The sequence below is a fragment of the Piliocolobus tephrosceles genome, chromosome 5 (genome assembly GCF_002776525.5).
Source record: "Piliocolobus tephrosceles isolate RC106 chromosome 5, ASM277652v3, whole genome shotgun sequence".
Classification (NCBI taxonomy): domain Eukaryota; kingdom Metazoa; phylum Chordata; class Mammalia; order Primates; family Cercopithecidae; genus Piliocolobus; species Piliocolobus tephrosceles.
Window position 1 is genome coordinate 75,296,160 of NC_045438.1, and position 26,487 is coordinate 75,322,646.

Genomic DNA, 26,487 nt, shown 5'->3' on the forward strand with positions numbered 1-26,487 from the left:
TGCCTCTCCTTTTCATTTACAATCTGAAATTACTCTTAAATTTGTGGGGTTTTTTTTCCCTCCCTTATGAGCACCACTGAAAAAATGTTTGACTTATTATGAGTTCTGACAGTGCAGAGTTATAAAACACAGGTAGGGTTATCAGCTGAGGCTTTAAGTGGGTATTCAGCATAATTCTAACAAATTCACTCTTGAAAAGCACAAAATGACTAAAAAGGCTTCCAATGACCTAACCTCTCAGTGCTGTTTCATTAGCAGACCCATTTATTCTGCTGCTGTTAAATGATGAGACGATAAAACCAAGGGCAGGAATATCCTGTAAATGTTTTCTCACAGTCTCACTGCTCTGCTTACTTCAGTATTAGTTCCTTTGCCCCAAAATCCTTAGAGTTCTCTAAAAGCAGTAAGAACATTAAGAGCTCAAAAGAGCTCATCCATCAGCGGGCATGCCTCAAACAGGAGTTGTTTTTCCTCAAGAACTTGATGCTATGGTGGGAACCACAAGTGATAGGAAAGGGACTGGAGCCCAGCAATCCAATGTGGATATCAAAAAGAATATCTGGGGAAAAGGAATAAAAAATTCTGCAATAGGCCACGCTAAATCTAGCATAAAAAGAATTTGGAGAGAATGGAAACACCATAAAGCTGTATCTATACAGCTGTTTCTGTTAACAAACTACTGGCATTAACATCCTTAAAAAGTTTAGTGATGAATGGAATATACACTTGGAGTGGTAAAAATAAGCTTCTACTTTCTATTTTCTTTAATGCTGAGACCAACAAGCCAATCATGGGAGTATTATGATTTAGGTCAGTGCTGCAAAACAAAGGGAAGCCTTTTAGCTGCAAAGATTAATATGCATCTAATATGTATGCGTGTGTCTACCTGCAAGTGGGTGTACTGTGTGAATCCCACCTGCATATGTGTAAGTGATAGAGGACAGGACGGCTGTTGGCTCAGAATCCAGGGTAGTTAAACTCTTTACTCAAAATTTTTATATAAAACTTATGCCATTTTATTAGCTAGATTGGGTGTGAGAATGATAAGATGGGATATATAACTAACAAGGTAAAAAGAAGACTTATTAAAATAACAGCCTCGAATTTTCCATGCAATATTTAGCAAAATTTGTTGCCTCTGAACTGGGTCTCATTTTATGAGCCAATTGCTCACCATGAATGTATCCAGAATGTACAAAATTTATGTAGTTCTACCTACATGTAAATGAACTTCAAACAGAATATTGCCAAACCCTGCATATGACTTTCTGCAAAATCTCAGAGTTTTTGTTTGTTTTTCAGAAGACAGTTGTCAAAGAAAGCTATCTGGGAGGTAGTTCAAACACATGTATTTTCCAAATCCATCCTCACTCTCACACATTTTCTCAAGTGCTGCATTCCTCAGCGGATCACTTTACTTCTTGTGTGCTCCCGGGCACCTTCCACAAGCTTTATCAATGAGTGACACATGCTCCATCATCTCCTGAGGGTTCAGTTCTCTCAGTGTGGTGCTGGCTTTTTAAGGCATGACTTCCTTCTGCCCAGAAGGCAGTTTGTGTATAGGTCAAATAGGAGTGGCTTCAGGATACTGACTACACATGGGGTTGAAAACAGGATTTCCTGGCTGTTTCACAGAGCATGAAGACGAGAAGCAGGCCAATTTGGGTAAGTGCCTATTCTAACTCCCAGAATCCAAGGGGTGTGGAATTAATCATTCTAAAGCACTACACAGCCCCTCTACATTGCCTAAAACTTACATGAGATGAGAGGAGCAAAAAGATTCTTCAGGGGACCTGGCAAACCTGATAAGTCAACCCCTTTGTTTACTTTATTATTTACACTTTATTGGATTGATATGCGGCTTCACTCCAAAGAGTACGTAGTCCTAGCAGTGGGCAGAATAAGGAATTGATTACAGTCCTCAGCAGGTCCAATGTCATTCTCACTGCCAAAGAGAGAGATGCCTAAAGTGTATTTGCCACTTAACTAAGCGTCGTCCTTTCTGGATGGAGAGGTTTAGTTTTAGTTTCAGCTGTGAGTAATTTTCCATTGTGATTGGCTGACTTATAGTCAATTTAGTATAATTAATGCCAAATTACATTGTAATTCATGTAGAATTACAAATTAAAAGCTATATTAAGAGCAAATGAATTAATCAAAATTAATGATATTATGCTCACTTGTTTTAAAGTGTTAATAAGATAGGTCCTCCTAAAACGTTTAAACTTTAGCGCACCATCCATCACTCCTTTAATTACCTGATTTCCTTGTGTGGCCAGAGAAGGTAGCATGTGGGCATTCCTCGTCAACAAGAACACACACACAGAAGATATGTGCACTCAGCCTCTGGTGTGCGGGGTCTTTTTAGCTCCTGTTCTTGAAGCATAAGTAATACCGTGCCACTTACCAATACTGACTTGTAACTCTTCCTATAGACAAAGGAGAACAACGCACAAAATCTTTGATACATAACTTTAGAATCATTCATTGACTTTTTTTCCCCTGAATTTGTCTTCCTGGTTATGCTTTCTCTACCAGAATATCAAAATAGGTTTGCAGTTCATCAACATGCCACCGCACGTAACAAGGAGGAGGTGGTCAGATGAAGGAGTGGATCCTCACCATGGCGAATGCATAACTCTGTATTATGAGCATAAAAAAAGCCCAAGAATGATATATGAATGCTTTCCTGATTATGATCTCAGAATGGCCACTTTTCTCCTCCAGGTGTGTTCAGTCAGGGTGTTATTTTTCCTTGTAGCAGAAGTTTTGGACGCAAGGGTGGGAGAAGCACTTCTAAGGAAGTCAGTATTCAACAACAAATGTTGAGGCTTCTCCTGACATCTCTTTAGAATGTAAATAATTCTAGAGCCTCTGGGTCACTTTATAAGTAAATTTACATCCTCTCCTTCAGAACTCCCAGAACAGCAAATCTCTATGGTCTGACACAGCCAATCAGCATGATTGTGATCTAACACTGAAGAAAACGGATTCACAGGATCATTTGTGTTGGAAAGAGACTAACATTTATCAGTTTCAAGAAATTTATATCTTTCACCTTTTCTCTTAAGCCCCATATTTAAACCATCACCCAACTGTCAATTTCTGCTGCATACATTTCTAAAATTTCAATATATTGGGCATAAAATGAAGATGGAATGATCAGTCATTTCCATTTGTTCCTTCCAATATCTGGTCTCAAATAGGGAAAACAGCCTACAGACTTTTTCCCACATGGTCTGTGTCACTGCAGCAGAAATAATGGCACTCCAGGTTCTTTTTTACTCTAATTTATGTCTCTTGGTCAGATTTTAAAGAGATCCTCCCTTATCGTCTTTCATTTCCTGCTTTATACTACACCATCGTGTCCTTTGAAGGAATAAAAGATGGTTCCCTCCCTCTGCCAGAAATCTCTATGCATTCTTCCTTATCAAACCATCCAGAGCCCCAGTTTCTGGGCTCTGATCAAAAAAGACCCTCAGCAACACTTTCCTGTACTACTCTATTGGAGACATTTTTGCAACTTCCCACAAAGTCTCACAACAGGTGAAAATGAAAACTGGTAATTTATTAGGAAATGTCTACTTCTGGTTCACTCATTATAGAGTAATATATAAAAACCTTTGACTTATGAGATGTATAAGGCACTTTGAGGTTCTGTTTTCTTAAAGAGTTGCTATATTTCAAGAGAATACAATGAAACCTCCATTGAAATCTATATTGTGAAGTGAGTCAACTATTGAACTTCCAGAAGCTTTAGTTTTCTCACTAGTTAAAATTTAGATCATACTTGCCTTATCAACCTTAACAAGGCTGATGAGAGACTCAAGAGAAATTATGTGTGTGAAATGCTTTAAAATATAAAGCTCTTTAGGCTTGTAAAGAATTATTATTGTTGGTATTATTATTGATGGACTTCTATGCTAGCCTCAGGGTTTCTACCTTGTATATGGCTTATAGTTGGGTTTTACTTTTAAATCCCTGATAACCCAGGTAGCAGCAATATTACTGCAGGCCACCAATGCATAAGTAATATTCTCCAGTCATCTTTTTCCTTCTCACAGCAGCAACAACAAAAATATCAGTCTGGAAACAACATGAATCACAATGAAAATTAGAAGCAGAGAACATAAATATGTCATATCTCATAAATCACCTTGTTCTGTTGTGCTTATTCTTTAAAAAAAAAAAAAAAGGAAAGAAAAAAAAAAAAAACTATTAACTCATGAGAACAGCAGCACATGAACACAAGTTGGGTCTCCTGTAATTTCTGATAATCACTGCCCCTCACAGCTACTCAGCAATGCGGATTGCTGAGTAGCACTGAGGATTAGCTGGAGCAAAGCCCCTCTGAAATGAACATGTCATGCATCTCGCAAAGGCACACAGCCCAGACAAACAGCAGCAAAGCCACGAGTCAAGCTACTGGGGGATGCACCCTCACAGAGGAGTTAGCTGCATGTAGATCAGGAGGAAAGACTAAATATATGCTCTGGCAACTAGGAGAACCAATCCCTGAAATAGCAGCATTACTCCATGTCCAGCTGGGGGCCCCTCAAAGGATAAAACATCCTCTCGGCATAACATTATTTGGGATGCAAAGGAGCCACTGTTTAGTCTCTTTACTAACATCTAAGAAGAAGGAAACGGAGATACCCTCATCACATTTGTAGAAAAAACTATACGTAGTTGGGAGAAACTATAAGAAGTTTCAGAAAGAAAATTAAGAAGTGGTACAAATTTGTAAGTTGGGACTACAGGTACGAATTTCATGAGTTTAAGAAGTGGTAAGTTTAAAAAATAGGAGATATTATGAAGATACCCAGAAAGTAGCTATCTGGGAAAATAATAGTAACAACACATGCATGTATGAAAGAGAATTGAAGAAGGGCAGGAACATGATGAAAAATTGTAATTTGTTTGAGGATAAGAGTTCTTAGTATTTTATTCCATTTCTAGTTACCAAGGTCCATATATTAAAACATGAACACAGCTTGTAGAATTTTTTGATTAAATATTTACCCACAGCCTGATGTGTTTGAGGCTTGGACTGCATCACATGGATTGACAAATGTTTGTGAAGCTGTTTAGAGGGTGCATACAACAATTGAGAGTTAACAATAAGCAAAGCATTGAACAAAAGGTGAAAGGACAGTGGTTGGTATTGAAATATCCAGTCAAAAGCATGTCATCTCCATTGTACCCATATCGTTTCAACGTGCCCCAACTTGGCAAAGAAATCATTATGCTATTTGGCACAGGTCAGTCCTCACTGGGAAGGAATTGGGCAGGTGGGAAAGAGCAGCAAGCGGAAAGCCCCACATCAGACACTGTCAGGCCCATGACAGCAGGACCCTGTTGGTCCTTCCCATTACTGACTGTCTAGCACCCGTCATATGGCAGGCAATAGTAGTACCCCACAGGACACGGCTGGGCAGAGCAGGCACTCAATAACTATTTGGAATGAATGAAAGAATGAATGAGGCATATGTCATCTAACAGAATTAGAATTAGCAACATGACACAGACATGGAGGCAGGCACAGAGGCCATGATTTGTTCAATCCATGGGCACTACCCAAGGGAACTAGAATGATCATGCTCTTTTTTCTGTTTTTGTTTTCTGGGTTTTTTTTTTTTTTTTCCAGACAGGGTCTCACTCTGTTGCCCAGGCTGGAGAGCAGTGGTGCCATCACAGCACACTGCGGCCTCAACTTCTTGGACTCAGGTGAACCTGCCCTTTGGGTAGCTGGGACTACAGGTGCATGCCACCATGCCTAGCTAATATTTTCGTAGAGACAGGGGTCTCACTATGTTGCGCAGGCTGGTCTCAAACTTCTGGGCTCAAGCGATCAGCCTGCTTCAACCTCACAAAGTGCTAGGATTACAGGCGTGAGCCACTCGTGCCCAGCTAATCAAGCCCTTCTTAATTCCTGTTAAAGTCATAGGATTAATTGGATGCACCTCTGTGCCCATCGCCTGAGTATTTCTGAGCTTCTATTACAACTTTAGAAGCTATAGACCAAAGTAGACATAGCTCAAGAATTAGAAGACATGAGTTTGATTCCTAGATATGTTGCCTCAGTTTCCCCTTTTGTTCTACAGGAGAACGAAGCAATAATAAATGCAGATGCATTCTCAAAACTGTGATGTGATATTCAAATTGGAAGTATTTTAATAGTATTGTTTGACATATAGTACTATTTAAAGTCCTTGCTTCCTCCTGGCCAGAGGTACATTTGGGTCAATTTATCATCGAAGGATAAAAGATGAAAGCCGAGTACATCACTAGTGTCCTCTACTTTCCAACTACAAAGGGATAGTAGTTTTTTGTTTGGGTTCACTTCTGGGACTCCTTTTGAAGAAAATGATTAAGTCAAACTGTAACGTGGCTGATCCTGTGGTATACATAAAAGCCCAGGAGGAGCATGTCAACAAACCACTGCATTTGAGACTGTTGACTAAACAATATGTGGCTTATGTCTCTCAAGATATAAAATGAATGTGTAATTAAGAGTATGACTTAGGGAAGCAAATTTCCAACAAAAATATAAGGAAAAATGCAGGCCAAACTCATTTTCTATATCAATTTTCTTAGAATAAATCCAGCCTTATGTAGGAATAGTAGGATGTCTTATTATCCATTCAATACATTTTAATATGGAAACTCTAAATTATAGTTTTTATTTATTATTAATAGAGTGCAAAAGAACATGGCAGTAGGTAATGCAAACACTACAGCACAGCCTCTGCCTCTAGGGATGGATAATCACGGATAAATATGAACAGGATTGCCCCAGCCCCAAATCAGGTGACATGGTCCCTCTTTGCCACACTAAAATAGGACACAATTTAGATTTGTGCAATTGCTTTTGCACCAACCTAATAGAATAAAGGCAACCCTCCCCGCTGAGGTCTCATCTTGTTTGACGTCACTCACATAGCCAGTGAATTTTTTGGTCTTAGTATCTACTTAAGTCCAGGCAAAGTGAGACTCAGAATACAAGTTGGAAGTGTCCTCAACCCCAAGGTTAATAAAGTAAGAAAAGTGCTGTTCTTTTTTTTGAGATGGAGTCTCATTCTATCATCCCGGCTGGAGTGTAGTGGCGCGATCTCCACTCACTGCAACCTCTGCCTCTCGGTTCAACTGATTCTCCTACCTCAGCCTCCGGAGTAGCTGGGATCACAGTGCCTGCCACCACACCCAGAGCTGTTTCCTTTCATTTTTAAATATCTTTCTTGTTTCTGCTACTTTGGAGATAAAATAAAAATTCAGAGAGCTGTACTTATGGGTTAAAATCAGAAGGATTCTCTCCATTTGGGAGGAGGCCTGGGAGAGGAAAACGGAGTTGGCAGACCTGTCCTCTGCCTTCCTTCCACTCTAGCATAATTTTGGGTATTTAGTAGGTGCTCAGTACATTCTGATGGGTGGGCAGCCATACTTTCTCCCTATGCTACTGTATATAAGAACTGATGTTATATTCAGGCGTTTTCTATAAATTGTACTGCCATGGAAAACAGTAATCTCCTTCTCACTCTGGTGAAAGAGAACCTAAAGGCAGAAAATGTGGGAAATGCATGTTCCTGAAAAGAAAACAGAGATTACTCAGCACTTCCTATGAAAATGAAAACAGATCTGATCATGAGAATGATATGGAATTATTTCTATGTGCTGTTCTATGTTTTTGTAATGAAGAATTGCCATGTTTTGGCTTATTTAAAAATATTTTATTGACAGAGAAGGATTGTATAGATTCAAGGTGTACAACATGATGATTTGATATGCATATACACTGGGAAATGACTACCACAATCAAATTAATGAACATATCCCTGGAACCCACACTCTACATTAGATCCCTAGAACTTGTTTATTTTCTAACTGAAAGTTTTGTGCCCTTTGATCAACATCTCCCCATTTCTTGCACTTCCTAGCTCCTATGGCAAGACACTGGCTCAACAGTCTGAAAATATATGTAAAATCTAACAGAAGATATTTAACAGGGCCCTACTGAAATGAAGTTCTAATTGGGAGCTAAAATCCAAAAGCAAAATCAAATGGATAGAGATTTGCCAGGTCACAAATGCAAGTGACCTCATGTCCCATATTTCCATTTCAGCTGATTTGTTCGGTTTTAGTCTCCTTTCTTTGAACCCAATAGCCAATTTGGTGTCTTTCATCTGGAACCTGATAAATTGTTGGCCTTGAAACATAAAACCAAATTGTTGAGCTGAATTAAACTAAATTTTTAAAAAACAATATATTTTAGGGAACTTCTATCCCTTATCCATTCTAAGGTATGTATGTGTACAACTCTCTATGTTACCTCTAAATATAGAGTGAAATTAACCAACAGATCAAGTCATTTCAGACTTGAAATGGAAGCGATAAAAATTTGTCTAGGAGGGACCAAGAAGATTTCTGTGAGAGAAAAGACTCAGAATAAAGCTTAAAAAGGTCAGATGGATAAAAAAGAACAATTCCAAGGCATCATCTTGGGGTATTTTACAGATTCGCAGATCCACAGAATGATTACTGTGGTCTGCATACAGCACATTTTGTCGAGGAAAGGGCCTGGGTAAGGAACAGCAGGAAAAAGTGGAAAAGAGTTGGTTCAGTGAGGATAATTTGAAGGTTCTTATGACAGGTCTTCAGAGCCAGACTGCATGAAGTCTGGTGAATAATGAAAATTAGATCTTTCACCAAAAACGGAATGGTCCCAGATTACATTATCAGGACATAGTAGAAGAGCCAGCTGCCTAAGTGTGTGTGTGTTTACCATGCTCTCACCTAAGTTACTGGTTGCACATATTAATCAAACAGCATGCCCCCCTCCATCCAGTTTTCTATAACCTGTCCTACCTTGTGCCAATTTCCTTTCTCCTCCCCAACACTCTTTGCTTCACTCTTCTTCTTTAAGACATGGGATGGGGATTTGTTAAAGTCAATGAGCACTTTATTACAGCGAGAACGTTCCGTAATGAACAATTCAGCAATTTAATGAGATTCTGTAGATCTGTCTCCAGCCTGTCCATCAAGTTTCACTTCTATAAAGCACCCTGACACTAATCCTCTGGCATACCCAATCTCTACCCTGGGCTGAATATTAGATTCTTCCATGGTATATTGCATTACTAGTATAACCTCAGCAAAAATGATGAACTTAACTACACTTGAGGCAAAATAGCTGGTATGATTTGATTTTTCTCTATGGGGTTGAATATGAGGGAAATACTTATTTACTAAGATAAAGGAAAAACAGTTTCTTATTGCCTGCTGAATGCCTAAATTGATAATATTTCTGTGAGTCTTTTAATTCTTTCTTGAGGACCAGGTATTAAAAAAATTATTGCCTGCAGCAGAAATCAGCTTTTAAAATTCTACATTATAATATTAGTAACCTTTAGAGAGGCAATTATGATAACTCTTAAGTGGACAGTATGGAATTTTCTTGACACTCAGCCATCTGCACATTACCATGTCGATCTCTGGCAGTGCCTTCAACCGCGCCACAAAAAGAGATAGAAGCCACGAGGATGGTTAGCCTCAGACGTCAATTCAGTTAGAAAAAATTAAATGCAGGATTCATTACAAATATTTCTTTTTCCCTTGGGAAGTGAAGAAAATTTGGCTACTTCCCACTCTGAACTGACCAAAGTAAATTCTGTTGATTTGTGTTTATAAGAGAGAGCCACAGATAATTGAAATTTCTACCAAAAACAGATCCTCGCCAACCTATTCAACCTCTGCCTGAACAAACATTACCAAAAATACCCAAGGAGCCACGAAAATTTATTCTTTAGTGTCTTTTTGGTCCTTATATTTTCTTTATCAAGACAGTGTGGAATAGTGAAGACATGGGGTCGGGTGTTAGCAGACTTAAATTTGAAGGCTGGCCCTGCTCTGTGACTCTGAGTAAGGCACGGAAGGCTCATTTTGTTCATCTGGTACATGCAGTGATAATAGCCATTCTTTCAGGCCTGCTGTCAATAAGTTTGCAAAGAGCCTGGGACCCAGAAGGCCTTCAGGACACTGCAGCTCTTTAATTCCCTCTGGTGGAAGCAATAATGAAGAGGGAAGTTACTGATTAAAATAACACAAATAATGAAATAAGGCAGAAAAGCATCAGGAAAAAAATCAGTGAGTAGAGTTAGCTACTGAATAATTAACAGCTACCTATATGACTATTTTGGCCAGAATTAAAATACTCCCTAAATATCACTTGATAAGATACCAGGGATTCACTGTTTAATCAGCTAGTAGAAGACTTTAAATTTTCCCTGGTAGTCTGTATATAATTATTTTTCAAATGATCGTGAAATCTTGGAGGCATGGCACCTTAGAAGTAACAAAATGGCTAGCCAGTGCTTCAGCGAGTGAGATAGACAGGCTGTGATAGGGAGGAGGAAGATGGGCTCTCTGAATATTCCCCAAAGACGCCATGTGGATTGTTCAAGAAACAGTCACTGGGGATGAGCAGAAGAGGATTTAAATTGAATAATCAACTTCAAACCACAAAACATCCTCCTGTCCTCTAGACAAAGGAACGACACAATGTGAAAAGAATGCTATGTCAGGCGAAAAGGCAGGGCTTAGGAAAATAGCAATGAATGCAGAATGAGCTAAGGATGGAGATTTTTCCACTGCTATGCAAGAAGAGCTTCATTTCATTCGAGATCCAAGCTGCTCTCTATTGCAACAAAGAAATGTTTCTGAATTGTTTACAGCAAAGGCCCAAATTTACTTTGATTCTACTGGTCTTAAATATGCATATATATCACTTTACAATCCATTTTTTTTGTCATATTTTGTTTAAGAAACAATTTTTTATCAGGAAAAAAAAAAATCCCTTGACTCAGATGTGACCATGTTAGGTTCTGGGAAGCCACAGTGAGGGTCTCATGGATCGCCCCTGCAATTCCCTGAGTTAAGCTGCAGAGTCCGCTGAGGGCTCTGAGCCTCAAGGGCCAGTGTTCTCCAATCACTTGTCTGTCAAGGAAGCATGACTTCTAAAACAACTCCATGAGGACCAAAGCCGCTAAAATAGTGGTAATTGTTCCTCAATCCTTTAACTTAAAATCATGGCATGCCTTTTCAGTGCCAAAAGAGGACCGTGCACAGCGCCCTTACCTGCCAGATCTGCTCTTCGCTCAGGGAGGTCAGGCGGTCGCTCTTCAGCACCTCCTGAAGCAGGCAATAGGGAAGCGTTAGAACATCTTCCGGGCGGCTCTTCAGGAGTTCAGAGAGATGTTTCACTAAGAAATCGATCACTGCCTTCTCCAACAAAGTGAGGTTAAAGAGGTCAGCAAGTCTGTACAGATCCAAGTAATTAAAGCTATTTAATTCCTGGGTGCCAAAAAAATAAAAATGAAAAAAGATCTCTTAGAAATCAATCCAAGAAAGAGCAGGCAAGAAATTCAGATGGACTCACTAAGGTTCTCATCACAGAGGTGGGAGAAATGGGAGGGCTAGTGTTAAAAAACAAAACAAAACAAACAAACAAACTAGAAATCACAATTATAAGGCTCTGCGTAGAGAACGGCTATTCTAGAATTCATAATTTTTCCTCATTTTACTCTTCTTAAAACCCATATATTTAAAGACATCTTAATAAAAGGAGTGAAAGGGGTCTCTGGTTTCAAGGGCTGAAATGTTATTTTGCAACATTCTAGAGACATTTTACTAATGAGGGCAATTGATTTTTCTACCCTTACCATATTTTATAGCTTTTTCTCTACTAAAGATAATGTAAGGGCAGGTAAACGGAGATTCATGATTAGATGACATAAACTGTATGAAGACAGACTGACTCTGCTCTTTTTCTAAAACTTCAAACTAAGTAGGTCTTTAAGTCGAAACAACCCATCCTGTCTTAACTAAAACCCAGAGTTTTATATACAAGGTCTCAGGAAATGAGGAAATCTCACAGAAAAGACTCCTGTTTGAATAATTCTATATTGAATCCACCTAAGATGGATGATTTGTAATTGTTCTTTGTTTTTTTTCTCAGCCTCAAACATTCCATTTTTCCCACCTTTTTGAAGAGTTTCTACAGAAATGCTTCAAATTTGGGAGGATTTTACCTGCAGTCTCAAGCTCATAGCCAAGGCTCTACAATTATGCCTCCAGAGAGTCACAGCTTCCACTGTACTTTTGTCACTGTACCCTCGCAAAAATCAGAGCTACAGTACACTTGTTGAAAGAAAATTTACATATGTCAAGTAGAATGAGAGTGGGCTGTTTCCTACATTCCCCTCACTTTTAACTTATAATTATTAACATAATTATGAGCAATATTTTTCCAATAACTTGAGGAATGCAGAATGCTATCAAACAGCCATTTCACTCTATAAATCCAAGTAATTTTCAACATACTTTCCCCCCTTTCTAGTTATCTAAGAGTATTAAGAAGTCTTTACTGAGGTGCACAGTTTGCACCTCAGTAGATAACTGTATAAAGCAGGGAGCTGAAGGAAAAAGAAAACTCACCCCAAGGCAATGCTAACATAGCACGCACTCCTCCTTTTGGGGCAGATGGGCTCTGTGAGCCTTAAGCAAAACCATTGCTTCTCGTCCTTTTGGTTAAACCATGTGTAAGCAAAATAAGCACCAATAATGCTGCTTTTAAACTTTCCATTAATGTGATGGGGGAAGGTGGGAAGCAATACACTTCATTAAATGCCCAACAATAGTATTGTGGATGGGAAACAAAAAATACTGCTGTTAGAGAAAGAGTGCCATTTCTAGTTATAAAAAGTAATAAATGCTCATTTCATAAAATTCAGGAAACACAAAGTATGGAAAACAAAAATCGGTCATAATTTCACCATGCAGAGATAATCACTATTAATGTTTTTGTATATATACTTCTAGACTTTTAAAAAATAAGTCTTTTATATGTTGAAAAAAGAGGAGAGTTGCATTCAGGACCAAACAAACCATCAGCCACCACAGGCACTTGGAGGCAACCAAGGCAGGCAGAGAAGAGCAAGGGCGGTAGAGGCAGGCAGACTCGGCTCAAATCCAGCTTGACACACCATTGGCTGGGGTCTTGGGTCAGTCACTGAATCTCTGCTATTCCCCAAGTACAATTTCTTTTTTCTTTTTCTTTTTTTTTTTTTTTGAGACGGAATCTTGCTCTGTCGCTCAGGCTGGAGTGTAGTGGTACGATCTCAGCTCACCACAACCCCTGCCGCCAGGTTCAGGTGATTATCCTGCCTCAGCCTCCCGAGCAGCTGGGACCACAGGCGCGCACCACCACACCCAGCTAATTTTTGGATTGTTAGTAGAGACGGGGTTTCACCATATTGATTAGGCTGGTCTTGAACTCCTGACCTCATGATCCGCCCGCCTCGGCCTCCCAAAGTGTTGGGATTACAGGCGTAAGCCACGGTGTCCGGCTTCCCCCAAGTACAAATTTAAGAGCTCAATGAGCTCATAGGGTTGGCATAAAGATAATGTATGAAAAGCACTTACCATAAAAGTTTGGCACGTGGAAAGTACACAGTAGGTTGCCGGGGAGAGCAAGAACAATAAAGTATATTTGAGCATTGTTGTTTGGGATCCATAAACCATGATTAATCACTGATGCAAGGAGGTCAAAATGAAGCATGTGTTTTCTTTAGATATTCCAGTCTTGAATAAGGCACACCATTAACTCAGGGAAAGAGGGGGTGGCCAAAATAAAAACCATAGAATTAAGATAAAAACTAATTGCAAGTTAATGCCTGCCACATCTATATAACTAACTCACATCTTTCTCCTAACCTCTGAATTCATTTTCCCAACTGCTTATAAGAAGATGCTGTCTCTTGGATATCCCACAGTCATAAACTCATCATGTCCAAACTGAGTTTTTTTGTTTGTTTGTTTGTTTTGAGACGGAATCTCACTCAGTCACCCAGGCTGGAGTGCAGTGGTGCAATCTCGGCTCACTGCAAGCTCCACCTCCCGGGTTTACGCCATTCTCCTGCCTCAGCCTCCCGAGTAGCTGGGACCACAGGCGCCTGCCACCGCGCCCGGCTAATTTTTTGTATTTTTAGTAGAGACACGGTTTCACTGCGTTAGCCAGGATAGTGTCGATCTCTTGACCTCATGATTTGGTGACTACAAGTGTGAGCCACTGTGCCCGGCCTAAACTGAGCTTAGTTTATAATAGCCTGCATCTTCTCCTGTATCTCCTCTCTTAGATAACAGTCACATCTAGACACCCACATAAAGAACCCAAAAGCTGGCCCATATTCCTCCCTTTTATCTAGTCAATCGCCAGTCCTGTCTCTTTTTCCTCTTTAGTATTTCTTGTTCTGTCCCTTATCATCCCGTCTGGACTTCTTGCAACGGTGTCCTAAATTACCATTCTTGCTTCCAGTAGCAAACTCTCCATCCTGTCTTTTCACAAGAATCTGGCCATATTTATTACCTGTTTAAAACCCACTAATAAGTTCCAATTTGCTTTTGGGAAAAAGTCCAAACTCAGTAACACTGTATAGCCTTCCATGACCTGGATTTTGCGATCTTCACATCCTACAGTGCAGCAACCCTGTCCACCCTGGCTTAGCTCTAGCCATGACAACAACCTACACATTCACACTATGTGCCAGGACTACAGCAGGAACTGGCAACACAGATGAGCAAACAAAGGCAATCCCCAGGTCTTATGGGATATATAGTCTACTGGAGGAGAAAGCCATAAATCTGAAAACCTTACAATTACATGGAAAACTATAATTGAGGTAAAAGCTACGAAGAGTAGAATATAGGACTCTGAGTGTCCCTAACAGGGATTTGACCTGGAGTTAGTAAAGGGCTAACTTGGAGTTGACTTGGTGTAGAAAGTTAGTAAAGGCTTCCCTGAGAAGCCGTTTGGTGCTGAGAGTTGAAGGAAAAGCACCCTTTGTTCACTTGGCAAAGGGTGGGATGGGGATGTATATTAACAACATTTTATTTCTGTATTCTCTATGTTCTGGCACCTGGGGTCTCACTGACTGGGAAGAGACTGCCCCTCCCAGGGCTAGCCAATTCTTTGAGAGAGCAAACGGCTTTCATATGCAAAGTAACCAATCCAGAACCATTACTCTAAACCACCTCCTCTATGTGGCTTCTACACTCCAGAAGGCAATAGTCCTCTGTCCCCATCATCCCAGGGCCAAGTACCAGACAACCAAAGCCAGCCCCTACTCTCTAGAACCCACGGAAACTATCAAACTAGCCAATCATAAGCCTGCTAACCCTGCCTTGCCCACTTGCTTCCTGCAGATACCACTATAAAGGCTCTGATCCACTTTTCCCCCCTCACTCCTTCTACCTCCTCACCAACCCTGGGGCTTCCCTATGTGGTCCTGGAGGTGTGGTCTGTGCCCTCTTATTGGAGCAGAAACAAACCATGTTTTCAATGGGAGTTGTCTCCTGATCTGTTGGCCTCACCATAACTCAATAATAACAAAACCTACATTTTAAAGCAGGATGATGGTGGGATTTCAGGGAGATGCTCCAAGTCAAAGAAGCAGCCTAAGCAAAATTCCCATGGGGGAGGATTTGTGTTACCCTTGTTTCATCTGAATACCCTATAGAGCACATCTCCCTTCCTCTCCACGTCACCCTCAGTCACATTTCTCCATCTTGTTTGTTTTAGAGTTTGTCACCACCTATAATTATCTCCAGCGTTTGTCACCACCTATAATTATCTCCGGCATTTATTTGCCTACTTGTTTATAATGTGTTTGTCTCCTCCCCTGATCCCCCAGTAAGCTCTGTGGGAGGAAGGAGCTGCTGGTTTGTTCAACACTGTATCCCCAGAGCCTAGAACAACGCCAGGTACATTCAAGCTGCACTTGCTGAATGAAGAAACCAGATCATCTTTTCAACTTCCCTGGATCAGGTCAAATTGACCACATCCTCCTGTGTGCTTCTACTCTGCCCTGTGCAAACATGTCTAGCACATCACTTGTCACTGCAAGCACCCTCTGACTGCAGATCTCTCTCTCTCTACCAAATCTAAGCTTCTTGGAAGCAAAGATTGTGTTTCACACCTTGTGTGTCCCTGGTATCCAGTAGGGAGCAGATGCTTAATACATGTGTGTTTAATGAAAGAACGCCCACGAGCTTTTTCTGTTTACTTATAATTAGGCAAAAACAGAATAGCCCATGTCTTTCCAATATGTCTATCCAATTCTGAACCTTGTCCAAATCAGGCCATTTTTCATACCTCACAGGCCTCCCTGATTGTCCCTTTCTCTTTCTGGCCTTCTGACACATACACATAAAGGCAAAGCCAGTGATCATTCTGTTTTCTGTGTGGGAAAATTGGTAATAATGACTAGAGTTGAAAGTGTTACTGAACAAGTACAATATAATCATTCTTCTGTGACAAAAAAATCAATCCACCCCAAATTTCTTTTTCAGTCCAACAGAGAATTATTTCCTCTATCAATTGGCTACTTAGATCAAAAGATTTTAATATCTTTTCAAATGACACTTTTTCCTAATTACGAGATTGTTTCAGTTCTCCTACATTCTGTGACTTAAAAACGCGAGTACCCAGGTAGCGGCAGTGGTTTTGAATGGAAATTACAGCTCAGCAACAAGAAACTCTCTTGAGTAAAAGAAAATCTTTCTCTTTTTTTTCTAAAAAGGTTTCATTTCTGTCACACTGCTTCTCACTTGAAATTTAGTTTCTATTCAGAATTATGGTGCATACATTGTTGTTCTTTGGGGAATATTTTTAAATAGTATTTATTTTCCTTTGGTTTAGGGCTATTTGGCTTCTCTTTTTCCTTCTATTTGTTTCTCATAGTGTGAATGACAAGTTAAATAACAGAAGAAGAGCCATAAAATGTGTCCCCAATACCACACTAACTATGGAATAAACACCAGTTTTTCAAGTTCAATAATTTTTAAACATTATATATTCCCCAAACTCAGTCTTTCTGTGTGGCCTTTTCCCCTAATTGATTCCTTCAATGGTTATTCCTGAGATTAACTACCAAATATGGTAGGGGTAAAAATATGGGAAAGGCAAATATTGTTTTATTTTGGTTTATATTAAAGTGTAATTACATTTGCAAGGCAATTATCAAGCAGTTAGGACATGAGTGGGAGGAAGGAGGGCAGTCTGAGGACAGTGTTGACCCTGTGGCCTTGCAGCCCACCCTTCCCAAACCAGTGAAGGCAGCAAGAGAACAACTAGTCTTGGCCTCACTGATGTCCCCTGGTGGGTCTTATCTACAGCAGAGTGGCCATCACCTTTGTGGTGTCTCTCAATATCTCAATTAGGCAGGTACTAGTAATAAATGACCAAAGTTCATACAAGAAGTACTTTGTTTATAATTTAGAGTAGATTTAAGCCTATCTCTGAAATAATGCCACCCAGACTCACTTGTGTTCTACTATATCTTCTTGAATGAGAGAAAAACATGTAGCCTTATACCTAGAGTCGGCGTATTTACCACACACAACCCACAGCCTAGCTTAGGGATCTCATGCTCAAGAGCTGTGTCTTGTGTGCCAATGATGATACAAGCTGAGACTCATCTGAATTTCTGAAACGTAGTCTTAGTTTTGGCTACTGCCGTGGCTCCCTGGCTCGTCAATAACCCCTTGCCCATCCACACTGCAGTTGAATCATGCCTCTGGCACAGAAATTATACACATTATACATAATTATATGATATCTGTTTGTGGGGGAGAGAATGGAGATAGTCTGTAGTGGATGCAGTCATCTTAAAAACAGGTGCTCTGACATTCTTAGAACTAGATGAGGCACCCTTCAAAACAAAGCCTTAAAAACACCTATTTCTCTTGTTGTCTCATCTAGTTCTGAGAATGCCACTGACTTGTGAAAGAAAAATAAACATCATGTACTGTCAGTATAGAAAACTACGACTTGGATTAAAGATAATAATAAACTCCTCTCAAGGTTAAAACAAGAGTAATGTCATTTTGATTTCCCAAGTTTTCCCCCTCTAAGATGTCCAAATTGAACAGGATTACAGATTTTTCTGGGTAATAACACTCAACAGATGTGGCTATTTTAACAATGCTTTGTTTCATCAATGTAATTATAATCTTTCATTTCCAGTTATTGATACACTTCACTCAGACAAGTCTCCTTCGAAATGTCACCTAAATTATCCCATGTTGATACTTTACTACAGATAAAGATAGGCAGGAGACATAGTGGTTTCTATGCCCATGATGTAGTAGCATACATGAAGTTCTTACATACAATATCACAATTTAAAAATTCCTCTAAATGAAAGGCCATCCTTGGCTATGTAAGTCAAGAAATTCTCTTTTTACAACCACTCCCAAGTCTATTCCAAATAGCCTGAGAAACCACTCTACATAAAAATCAGTATGGTTTGATTTTTAACAATGTTAAGTCAAAGTGAAATTTAAAAATTTTATCAGCTGCTTTTAAGGACCAAGTAGCAAGTAGGATACGGTATACGGCTCTTTATCACTGAATGAATTCTAATGCCTCCCACTTCAAGTCTCCTATCACATACACAATAAGCATGTCACTAAGCTATTCATGCATGTAGCTTATCTTCAAACTATTAAAAATGTACCTAGTAAACTAGTAAAAAGTAGGTTTTGCATCACATGCTTTTTGTATTCTGCACAATGCCAATCATAATGTCTTTCTCATAGATTGCAACAGAGAAGTATTTGTTGGATCAAGAATGAAAAAAAGCAAACAGTTGTGAGGCACATCTATGACTTAACATGGAAAGAGGAAATAATAGCTTGGTTATAGATATAACTTAACAGTTGGGAAAAATAAACAGCTCTCCCACAGTTAACTGAGAAAAGTGTTAAGTACTTGATCTGAGCTTCAGAAATGCCCTTGTGATGCTAACTAGGTGTCGGGTTTTTCATACAACTGGGCAATATAATGGAATGCCCACTTGTGGTACCAGATACATGAGGCCTGACTTCCACAGTGAATCTTGCTTGGGTCTCCTTGTTTTCTATATGTTAGATTTTTCCGCCTTTCCCCAGAATGTTGAAAAAGAAGCCTACTTCTCTTGGTTTTTAGTGATGATCAGAAAAAGATAAATGTGCAAACTGCCAAAAAAAAAAAAAAATCAGATATAATCAAATGAATTCTCATTAATTTTCCTTTAGACCATAAGCAGAACTTTGAGACTCTTTTGTCACAAATGATTATTATTTGTGAAGGATTTGAAGATATCATTTGCTTCAGTAGACTTTAAAAAGCTTGTGAGAAAGGGGAAGTTCTGTAATATAAATGCCCTTCCCCTCTATGGAACAACCCAGATCAGATTCCATCTCCAGGGAAAGGCAGGCCACTCCAACTTGGAGGACTTTCCCTCCTCTGACTTTTAATTACACTTGCTATTTGTATCATTTGTTTGACTCTTCTCTCCCCAGCCTTGCATAAAGGTGCAGATAGTATCTTTAGTTCTTTAGATCTTCCTCTCTGTCTTCAGAAAGTGGCTACCTAGCAAGTTTTGAATGATATACAGTGGGTAGGCAAGAAAAAATACTACATCTTTAAAATTTCAACTTGTGTTGCTTTTATTTCTTAGTTCATGGTAAACACATAGATTTTCCTGCTCCCCTAAAAATATTTAAATATGTTACAATGTAAACAATTTATTAAATATTAATGCATATATTTAATATTTAAATAAATAAAGGTATGTGCCTAGAAATGTTAGCTGCACTGGAGATAAATATGGCAACCTAAAAAGATGGGAAAAAGCTATTGCCTGAACTTTTCAGAACCATGTGCTACTTTTAGCACATGTATGCACCATGGAGTGTGTTGCCATCTTACTCTTCATAATTTAGAAATATTATAAGTACACCTAATTGTGCATATTTACTTAGGTTCCTAATTTCACAGTTTCCCTGTCTCCTCCACTGGGTGATAAGCTGTGGGAACAAGGTCCTGGTGGTGTCTTTAGTTTAGAGTTGTAGGAAAAACACATGATTTGGAGCTGACCTACCTGGATGGCTTCAGTCAGTGGTTAATCTTTTCAAGTCTAATTTTCTCATCTAAAAATTGGGAAAAGTGATACTGCATTCCAGATCTGTGATAAGGATTCTCAAAAGTGCGGGTGAAGTACCTTCTACATAGTAGATGCTCAACATACAGTAGTTATCATTATTCCTTTTTACAAATGCTGTTTACAGTACTCAAACTACGGCTTTGCATAGTCCATACTCACTGAGCGGGTAAAGGGAAGAAAACACTGAATGTCTAATATGGACATTGTTTTTCTGAGTGTCAGCAAAAACCATGGCTGCCACATAAAATTATTCACTTCTTTTGTACTTAAAAAATACTTTGCCAGAGATAAGTAGGGAAAACAGATAGAGACATTATACTGGACCATAAGCAAGTATGTATTACTATAATATACTCTGGTTCCCCAACTCTATATTACTCATAGCAGAAAAGGCACATGGAGAAATCTATGGATGGGGGAGCTGCATTTCTTTATGACCTTATTTGAAAGATAAACTCCTTGGGGAAATACAATTTATTCAGATTATCAAGACCCTGCTGTGCAAATCTACAGTCTGGGAGCACACTATGGAGATCAAAAAATATTTACTTTATTCTGTTGGGTACAAAAGCTTTTAATGAATGCATAATTAAGACAAAAAAGTGTACACAGCTTTAGAAATTCCACTGCTGAGCCAAGCCATTAATATCCAAGGCACCATACCCAGTTGTGATTCCACCTGTTTCCTATTTTGATTACAACCTAGTTATAAATCAAGGTATTATGTGACTACCTAACCTGGTGCTGCAGGAAAGGCTGGTACTCCAGGAGTAGAGAAAGCAACATAAAGGGGGCTGGTGTAGATGTGCGGTGAAGGTCTGGCCTTTGGAAGAGGTTGAAACAAACCAATAAATAAACAAAATCCAAACCTTTTAATAGCCTTGGGATCAGTTATATAGGAAAAAAGTTATCATGTTTATTGTGCGTGTGAAGGGCTCTATGAATTTTCTCAACACTGTCATAGAGTTGATAGGATAGAGTCTGCCTAATTGTTATAGAAGAAGAAATGAGCAATTCATTGATAATGCAGGCCAGATAACTTGTAATATGATAAAACAATCAAACTCAGATATTTTTATATGTATAAACATATAGAGAGATATAGGTATATTTTGTATATAAATATGTAAATATGTATGGACAACTGTATGTAATGATCTATTCATATATTGATATGAATATGTATACGATACAGTTTGATTAAATGAAAACAAAGTATTAGCAGCAATTCGAAAGTACAAGGAAAACTCCAGCAAGCTCTAATTTTTGGAGTCTTGCAAGACCTATTTAAATATATTTGTGCTGCATAACAGAAGAATTCTACAATTAGATTACTAGTACATTTTCATAATCAATTGTTTGCATAATACCCAAGGCTCATGAATAATTTTATATTGTTCCTTGGGAAATTCTCTAGTAAGCTGGAAATCTAGTAGGGAGGAAGTGAAACATAGCCATCAACAATAACTAATAATTCTGGCCACAGTCACTATGTGCTGCAAAATGCTGTTTCAAAGTTCACTAAACCTGACTCAGAACATAAGGAGATTGCCAATGAATACAGAATATATACGGGAAGTTAATATATATTTTTTTCTTTTGATTGAAAATAGTTTATCTGAGCAACTAAGGTTTTAAACCTAAAATGTCAATAACTATACTTTTTGAAACAGGATAGGCAAAATCAGTTCAAAAATGTTTAAAAGAATAGTATAGAAGTCATTATGATATGTTTCCCTACTTGCTCTAGTACACAAAGTCAGACTGCTGAAAATTAGCCCAGTACTGCAGACTTCAAATCATCCCTCAGTATGTCAATCATAACTTAATAAAGTATTTTTTTTTAAATCCCTCACTTACCTACAGACTGTCTTAATCATTATTATGAATAAGAGTGAGACCTGGAAGGTTTTTTGTTTGTTTGTTTCAGATTTGCATTATTTTCACTTTTATCTTTTGGATGCTATGAAGCATACATAGCATCAATATCTTTATGTTACTAGGAGCAATTCAAATTTATCTAAATGTGACAAATACATTTTCAAAATCTGAATATCGGTGATTTAACAGTCAGGTACTTGATAAAAAGCAGTGTGGCAAGAGAATCTAGAGTGGGAGTTCTCAAACTGTGCTCCCTGGTTCAGACATCAGCATCCCTCAAAACTTGTTAGAATACAGGTTCTCAGGCCCCTCCCAGACCTCCTGAATCAGGAACTCTGGAGTGGGGCCCAAGCAGTCTGTTTTAGCCATCTATACAGATGATTCCTTGCATAATCAAGTTTAGGAATCATTACTCTGGAGTATGCATTTCAGTGAAGACAGGAATGACTCTGTCTTGCATAAATATACTCTTGCAGCAAAAAAATTGTGTGACCCAAGCCCTTCAACTGTGCCTCTGAAGTAGGCAAACATTATACTGAATGTGTGGGACTGAGGCCAGGGTATCTGGAGCCAAGTCCATGACACAGATAAGCAGCCACTTCCTAGGGCTTGTAGCACGTGCCCCTTGATGTGCAGCAGGATAAAGGTTGGTAGCCTGTTCTAAAAGATACTGGTGGATAGACAGTGAGAAAGGGGTGGAGGAGAAGTCTCCACCCCTTAAAGCCAGAGGAAAGAAAGAGAGATGGAGGGAAGTGAGACACATGGATAGCATTCTCCCAGTAAGGAATAATTTAATTTTTAAAAAAATTTTACTAAATACACAGCTTTTATGTCCCCTAGTCAAGAAGCATAGGATATCATGCAACTTTATAATCAAAGTTTCTATCACCGGGAGCTCTTATAGTACACGCAAAGGAATACAATCAGACAATATGTGTTTCTAAGTACCTACCATGCACTAGAAATAGAGATGAAAGACTTTTCCAATTGTTTCTTGGATTCTGTATGCCAGGATGGAGAAAGATGTTTTAATTATAGAAAGGGCAGGGGGAACAATAAAACAAAATTTTCTGTCTACAAAGTGTCAATACCATGTATTGTGTTGCTTTTGTGAAAGCATTATTTTATTATTTATTAAAGTACAATTTCAGTATGATGTTTTCAAATTTCAGAGGCAGAGAGAAAGTGATGGCTCATGTAATTATCTGTTACTTCTGAAAAACAATGTATGCATTTCAGCAAAATCAAAGAGAAGTGGCTAAGAGGAAGAATATTTTTTACAGAATGGTGATTATTCCCCAAAATTTCAGAAACAGATTTGTCCAATAGGTTGTCAATGTGAAGTAGGCAGCAAAGTTGCTGACATTTCCAGAAATGAGGGAAGACAGGGGTGAGGGGTTGGGTAGGAGGATAACTGTGGAATTAATAGAGGGATTCACAAGTGAAGCACCATATTATATCGGCTCTGGTTTATAGAGCACTCACCGATGTAGGACAGTGTGTTTGTGAGATACTTTGCATGCATAGTCTCATTGAATCCTTCAACATCCCTAAAAGGTAGGCTGTATATAGGATATCATATCTGTGTTTCACAGATGAGGAGTTGGGGGACAAAGAGGTTAAGTAACTTGTCCGACGTCACACAACTTTGGGACATAAACCTATGTCTTGGGGAGACAGATAAGTAAATTAACACAAACAATATGGTGTGATCCATCTCCCAGAAGACTGCCCATAATTAAAGAAGAGCAGGAAAATATAATTCCAACTGGGTGGACTGATCAAGCAACTCTGGAAGAGGAGACAATGTGAGTCAAGTACTTGAAAGTTAAATAGGAATTCAGAAGGTAACAAAGTGAGGGAAAAATAATCCACAGAAAAGGAGGTTTTGTATGAAGAGGTTTAGGTACAGGAAAATGCACAAAGTTCATAATGACTACGGAACAGGCATTGCACATGGGTAGTAAATTGTTTTTTTTTTTTTTTTTTTTAAAAAGCTAAAGAGATAGCATGTTTCATAATAAAGACAGGCCCTGTGTCCCAAATTAAAAGGAGTGAACCTGATCCTGAAGACTATGTGAACCACATTCATCATAATGAATAATTTTAAGCAAGAATGTGACATGATCAGCTTGTGATTTTTTTAAAAAATCAATCAAACAGAATTTTTCATGGATTAAAAAAACTTGTCAAAATCTATCAAACAGAATTTTGGAGGAGGTACTGGAATGGGGCAAGAGGAAAAGCAGGTTCATCAGTTAGCAAGAAATTTCTTTAGTCCAGAAAATAAGTAATGTGGATCTGAATTAAGACAGTAGTAGTGGAAAGAGAGACAATGAGAGAGATTTAACAAGTTAAGGGGGTGGGGCTGAAAGGTCTCTGTGTCAGTGTATGTGGGGCCCAAGGAGATGGGTGATTCTAGGATGACTCCTGGTTTTCTGGTTTGGGTTCACACTCAGAAAGGTCACGTGCCTGAGAAATACCCAAGCGAAAGTGTAGACTAGGCAGCTGGCTTGGAGCTAAGACAAGCTGTCCATGGGGTACAGTCAGAATAGGGTATATTATAGGGACAAGAAAGAGAAAGGCCATGGTTCTGCAATTAAAAGATGAAAAGCTAGCTTGGATTTTAGGGAAAGAAATCATTTTGTGGACCAGACAAATAACTTAGATTGTACAGTATTGATTAGCATTAGACTACAGGCAGGGAGCCCAGTTGAGTTATTGCAGGGCAGTAGAGGAAAAATAGTCCCGACCCGAATGATGTCAATGACAATAAGGAGAAAGAGAAGGTAGCATATTTGAGAATGACTCGAACGGCTAAACCAACACTATTTAGTGGAATTCATGAGGACTGGGTAGAGTGTAAGATTATGCCAAGGCTTGAGTGACTAAAAAGATGATGATCCCTTAACAAAGACAGGGAGGAGGAGGAGGAGCAGGTGTGTGAGACTGGGCAAAGGTGAATTTGGGCGGCATGTGGGATACCAAGTGAAATGCTGGCTGAACATACAGGGCTGGAACTCAGGAGAGAGGGCTGGAGTCAGTAACCCTCCACAGATACATGAGACAGTGATAGTGAGCAGAAGGGAAGGGTGCCAATGCAGAGCTCCCATGCTTTGAGGGACAGTTGAGGAGCTAATGGAAGAACACTTGTAAAGGTACTGAAAATGAGTAGGAGGAGAATAGAAGAGAGCCCCGAGAAAGAGAGGCGCAGGAAAGAATGCAGCTCTCAATGTCTAAACGCTGTAGAGGAGTCACTTTAGGATACCACAAAGGCCTGCTGCATCAGGCAACAAGGAGGCTTTGGTGACCTTTGTTGCAAGAACTTTTGAGGAGTAATGAAGGCAGAAGACTGAGTTCAATGGGCCTGAAGAATGAACAGGAGGTAAGGAATGCCGCCACTGGGTACGGTTGGGGAGTGAGGTCAAGGAGCAGCTGCGGTAATGAGAGATGAAGAAGAGTGTCTCCCGTCTTATTGATCCTATTTATAAACTGAAAGAAAAGTGCCAGTAAAGTAGGAGAAATCAAAACCACAGGAAACACAGGGAGTAACTGATGGAATAAGAAGCAGAAAGGTAGTTTAGCTTCAGGAAAGAGGAGAGACATTTCCCCATGACTAGAAATATTTACAGATGGGTGGGTGGGAGAATAAATATCTCAAATGAAACACAGATCTTCTTTTACACAACCCCCACCAATTTCCAAGTATTAATAATGGAATTCAGTGAAATTGAGGTTTGTTTGTTTTGATTATTGATTCTGAACTCTAGCATGAATAAAATACTGGAAACACCTTATTTTTAAAAAGAAAAATGCCTACTGAAAGTGATTTTAAAACCATCCAGCTGACAACAGTTAGCTTAGGTTTGAAATGACTAATATTATTAGTGAATTCTTGCAAGAGATATCCTTTCAGGAGAATCTTTCTCCTCTTTAAAAACCACACAAACAAAGAAGATACAGTCAATCCTACATTATCCACATAACAGATTAAAATGCTGAAATGACTTGCCTGGCCTGCCAGTGTGCCTCTGGGCTGTCGCTTCCTGACATCCTTTAGTGTGGGCTTAGGGAATAAAAGCCAACATAATAGCATATGAAAAAAATTAATGGGGACCCTGAAATGGCTACTGCAGATCTTATGATGCATTTCAGAGCCAAATAGGAATGTTATTTGGCAAATATGATATTCTGCATTACCCATGCCAGATAGCAAATACTCTTGATTAGAACAAAAAATTACTAGTTGGCTATGATTTAATAGGTCTGATACATTTCCACCCTTTTTGATCATTTTTGCTGATTAAAAATAATCCAAAAGATTAAACCACTTGTAATATGCTTTCCAAACTCTGTACTTTAACTTTCTCCAAACACAAAAGTCTCAGCTCTAGTGAACTATGGAACAGCACTCAGTGTATTTGATTATGAGTATATTAAATATATATGTTGGTACAATCATTTGTCTTCTCTAATGTGGGAAAAAAATGGTCCAGTGTTACAGAAAAATGAACATGAGTTATAACTTCTCTTCAATCTTGAGGAGAAGTTATTGTCTTCAGAACAC

General features: G+C 39.0%; 1 protein-coding gene across 2 annotated transcripts in view; it reads right to left on the reverse strand.

Moving 5' to 3' along the window:
- The window catches only part of KLHL32 (kelch like family member 32), a 259,608-nt gene that overhangs the window by 43,669 nt on the left and 189,452 nt on the right, over nucleotides 1-26,487 (reverse strand). For both annotated transcript variants that reach the window (XM_023205880.2, XM_023205878.2), the window contains one exon: nucleotides 11,131-11,346. In XM_023205880.2, the coding sequence (XP_023061648.1) occupies nucleotides 11,131-11,346 (216 nt within the window). The remainder of the gene's footprint in view (nucleotides 1-11,130; nucleotides 11,347-26,487) is intronic.